The 5031-nt window shown below is 38.3% G+C and overlaps 1 protein-coding gene across 1 annotated transcript in view; it reads right to left on the reverse strand.

Moving 5' to 3' along the window:
- The window catches only part of SLC13A4 (solute carrier family 13 member 4), a 39996-nt gene extending 35328 nt beyond the window's left edge, over positions 1–4668 (reverse strand). Inside the window, exon 1 of the mRNA XM_025202877.1 lies at positions 4570–4668. Coding sequence (XP_025058662.1) covers positions 4570–4668 — 99 coding nt within the window. The remainder of the gene's footprint in view (positions 1–4569) is intronic.
- Between the last annotated feature and the right edge of the window lie 363 nt (positions 4669–5031).

Below are 5031 nucleotides of genomic sequence, written 5' to 3' on the forward strand. Positions count from 1 at the left end.
TAGGCCTTAATTCAGAAATTGTTACTGACTTCAGCAGGCTTTGAATCAGGCCTGTAAAGTTTAGTGAATATAGATTAGGGCTTTGGAAAAGCAAAAATTTCTTGTAGGTCACGCTTCAAGAGTCCAGGCTGCTCGGATGCTCTCAACAGTGATATGAGTTGATATGTGGGAAGAAGATTTAAAGTGAGAATGACCACAAAAAAGGGGCCAGATTCTTAAATGAACCAGCAAGTATATTTTTACAGATTTCTTTATTTTTCCTCTTCATTGTTTATCATTCCCTCTTTGCCACCTGAAAAAATGTTTTATCCTGCTGTGAACTTTCTCCTTCTCCCTTTAACAAATATTGGTTCTGTCCACATGTTCAACATAGAACAACCAATTAACACAGCAGCATGTATTTGTGCCCTTGTTAATTCAGTGCTGTACTGATGATAACAGCTTTATATTGATGTAAATAATATTTAGTGTAGGAAACAGGCAGCCTTCAACATAGTTCTAGAACATTTAACTTGTTAATTTTTGCTGCAAATCTAAATCATTGTGTTTACACCGGTCCTACGTGATAACCAAGATGGCTTTTTTTAAAAAACAAATCTTCTTATGAAAAACCAGTGATTTAAAAAAAAAATATATATATATACATAATCTGGAGACAAATTTACATCTGACCACATGGTGGTCCCAAACCACTTTCCTTTTAAAAAAATATGCAATATAATTATTAAAACATAAATAATGCTTTCTCTCATTCTTTTTGTGAGGTAAATTATGTGCAATACAATAGTAAAAACAGGATAGCACAGAATTTTCCTGGAATGGAAGAAAAGTCTCATCTTTAACAAAAGACAGCTATTGTTGGCACTGAGTCTTTTTTCTTCTTGAACACCCACATATCTGCACTGTACAAATAATATAAAACCGGAAAGGTAGGAAATGCAGTAGTAAGTGCCTGGGAAGAAAAAGGCTGCATAATACCTGCTCTATGATAATCTCTGCTAAAAACTTAATCAGCTTCTGTAGCAATTCTGGCAATTTATTCTAGAAGTACTTTAAACCAGCTTGTTTCCAAGAGACACTATGCTAATCCCTTCTATTTCAATGTATTTATTTATTTACTTATTGGTCACCAGGGCTACTAAGAACCAAAGTGGGGAACTGGCTATGTAATATTAACTATTTCCAGCCCTTTCCCCTTATCTATCCTTTCTTCTTTTTCTAGAGAACTGTTAAATCCACAACAAGTCGAGTGGAGAGTAGGGAAGAAGAGTGCAGTTGGAAGAGGTGTACCAGAGAGTTTGGGTTAAATAAGTTTGCTTCTATCAGCCCTAACCCAACCAGTCTTTTGGAGCATAACACTAGAGATACTGCAGGCAGCGATGTCAAAACCCTGGGATAAAGATAACAACTAAACTTTTCATCGTGTGAGGATCAAAAAACATTTAAAATATTACTGATTGTAGCCTGCTGACGGGCAAGGCAGGAAGGCACTTCCCTGTTATGTAAGTGGGAAAAATAAGGTCAGATGTTAAAATATGACTAGTAATGTGGGAGGCTAGAATTTGTGGGTGGCTGGCTAAAGCTGGCCTTCAAAGGCCTGAGTTTCTGAGGGTTGGTGCTCAGTGCCTGCTCAGGTGTTTCAGGTTGGGTAGTCAAGCTCTTTTATGCTCTTGGAAATGTTGGCCTAAGCAACTTGCCAAGATTTGCAGTGAGGCACTGATAGGAACAAAAACTCAGTTCTTTCACTACTATAGCTGGGCTGCTTTCATCATTCTGTTTATTTTATTTTATTTACACTTAACTCATACACAGTAAGAATAATAGTAACTAAAGAACAGCACTGGTGGCCTTTTAGAACATGTTCTTTGACTTCTGGTCTGCAACACTGATGCTGCTGAACTGCCTGTTTTTAGGTACCCAGCATCTCCAGCTCATCTTTGAAAAGGAGAACCACCTCTGACTGATGTGGTAGTGAGTGTGAGAAGGCTGTGAAATTCTATGTACTAAAACAATTTTACATCAGAGGTAACTTTGTGATTAAATAAAGGGAAGAGGTAGATGGGGAAAGCAGATGGAAACACCCCCATCCAATGTCTATTGTAACTACAGAAGTGGGATACAAGAGGGTGAGATTCCAAAAGCACTCTCTGTTTCTTTTACAAATGTCTCTGACTGAGGAAATATTAGTGCCACTACTGTGGATTCCAAGGTCTTATAAATTACCCGTAGGTACCAACTCTGGGTTACCTTTACATGGCACTAATCCGCAAAAATTAGGAGAGAGAATGTTAGTGTTGTCTGATTTATGTTTTAACTTACTGTTACCATACCGGGATATAAAAAAGAAGACATAGCCAGTATTTACATAGGACCTATATAAAAACAGTGTTGTGTTCATGTACTCTCTTTGGTGGCTCTGCAGTACACTTAACTACCAAATGTCATTCTCAGAGCTGTGCTGCTATCAACAGAGCATTACCTGGGACACAGACAGAGATGCATATGTTCAGAGGCATAGCTGAGCACTTGAGTGCCCTGAGTGGCTGCTCTACACAAGGCAGTGCCAATGGCTGTGCTGCTGGTGGCACAGCGGTGGCCAGGACAGCAGCACACCTACCTCCCCCAACTCCCTAGGTCAGTCTCAGCCATCCCTCAATGGCTAGTGTAGATCTTCATTTCAGTCTCCATTAAACATATAAGAAAGTGCTTGATGATTGAAACAGGATGAAACAAATAGTATAGTTATTTAATCTTCAAGCTTTATGGGGGACCTGCACTCTGTGAAGTGTAACAGAATAAATGCCGCATTAAAACCACACTAAATAATGTTGTGTCAACTTAATTGAATTGGTTTAAATTTTTAATGGAATTATAGACGCATCTGCTTCATTCTACAGCTCTTTGACTCCAATTCCGCATTGCCTCATTCTTTTTGTATTTATTCATGGCAATGAAAAGCAAGTGCGATGCATCCTGTGGTAGTTTTTACTGCCACTTTGCAGTGGTATTAATGACTACAGAAAGAACGTAGCAGTAGTGTGTTGGATCTCATACTGTGTAACAGCATATAAGGCTACTGAACTTCTATTTTAAACAATATATAACTGCACCGTAACTTATTTTGTTATTAAAGACTTTGCTTATAAAAGCCCAAGCCCCTGGCTCCAAGGGTCTTTGTAAGTAGGGACTGATTATGTGTGATAAATTCTAGTGCAACAGAATTTACGTAGCATACAAGGAGTCCTCAGATTATAGTGTTCCTATGGATGCTGGGTATGTCCTGAACGCTGATAAGCTAACACATGAGGTCAGAAAGTTCACTGTAATTGGGATGCTACTCTGTTGAAGTTCAAGAGGTGAAAACTCTCTTATCAGATGAATGCCTGTAAAATGACACAACTGTAATTCTCCAGAAAGAAAGCAGGGCAAATAAATCTGTGAGAACTGCAGGTTGAGGAAAGAGATACAGACAAATCAGCATAGTCTTAGACTTTCTGACCATATTGATCAACTCACTATTTCTCTTCTGGGATCTGTATGAGACTCACACACACTGAAAAAGCATGGTAACACATGCCTTCTACTTTGCTATGAAGTGAAGAGCAATAAAAACTGCTTTGGGCTTGCTAGTGTTGGAATATCCCAGGTCTGTGAATCCTGCCTTTCTAGCCCATCAAACTCTCTGACTAGACTTTAAACAGTTCAGGATGATTTAATAACTAGTAATAACATCTGTATTTATGCCTAAAATGTTCCAGCTTCAGGATGGAGGTGATTTGACCATGTACAGGGTTTAGGAGGGTATTTTTATCCCCGTGTATAGCACTGTGCCCCTGCCTAAGTAAATATTCATATGTAAGTAATTGCTCCTGAACTCATTGCTGTAGAAATTTGAATACCTCAAAACAGTAACAAATTATGCTTCAATATCCCTGGAAGGGATGAAAGCATTATTATTGTTCATTTCATAAATAGGCAAACACAGGAAAAGAGAAGTTAAGTGAATTAATGACAATACTTTCCTTTTCCTTTGTTTTGTGCTGCCATGCCTTTCTCTGAACCACCAATTATTAGCTAGTTCCAGAAATACAGCAGTGTACCAGAAAGATCCAGGTCTGATATATAATGGAAAATCTCCATATGAACATACTTTTCGATCCCTAAATCCTAGCTTCAATCTGTACCTCACTTTCCCTATAAAATTACAAACCCAGTCTGTCTCCAAACTCCCTGTATGACTGCTCATCATAAAGCTTTATGACACTTCATGTAATTTTTTTAAAGATTTCTCTTTAAAGTTAATCCAACTTAACTGGCATATAGAATCTATAGTTTCCCCCCACTTCTTTTAAAAATGCAGTCTTTTAAAAATGTAACTTTTTCAGCTTCTTTGCTGAGTCCGTTGCTCATAATAATATGCCTGGTTGCTGTGGAGATTATCATGAATGCTTCTAAATAAATTGTATTGTTAGTTCTTTAAGAAGTATCAGTTCCTACAAGAACAACTACAGCGCTACACTAACCCACCAGTGCACACAAGCCTTAATAAGAAAGCAATAAGATACTTACACTGCTGGGATATAGGAGTGGCAAAGGAAGCAGCAGAAGTGGAATAAGGACAACCAACAGCAGGTTTCTGGCCCTGAGAAGCTCCTTCATGACTGCCATACTGTTTCACTTCCCGGGCACTCTCTTCCTTGGTTTGTCTTCTTTATCCACTGAGGCTTCTATTTCAGCACTGGATCCTTCTTCAATTTTGCCCTAATTTTTCTAACAGGGCTCTGTCTGCACTGTGCCCTTTCCCCCAACACCCACTTACAATGTCTTTGTTAATTTATTTGTTCTTTAATTTTTTTTTAATTAAATCCTATCAACTTTGCTGCTTTTTTTACTCGGGTTTATGTAGGGCTTACAAGTACGTCCTTATGATTATTGTGCTGTAATCTGCAGGGGTTTGCAAGCTGGAGCATAGTGGTCTTGTTGGTAATGGTCTTTTTACTTAGAATCAGGGAAGTTGCAGTATTGACTTCT

The sequence above is a fragment of the Alligator sinensis genome, unplaced genomic scaffold (genome assembly GCF_000455745.1).
Source record: "Alligator sinensis unplaced genomic scaffold, ASM45574v1 scaffold957_1, whole genome shotgun sequence".
NCBI lineage: Eukaryota > Metazoa > Chordata > Crocodylia > Alligatoridae > Alligator > Alligator sinensis.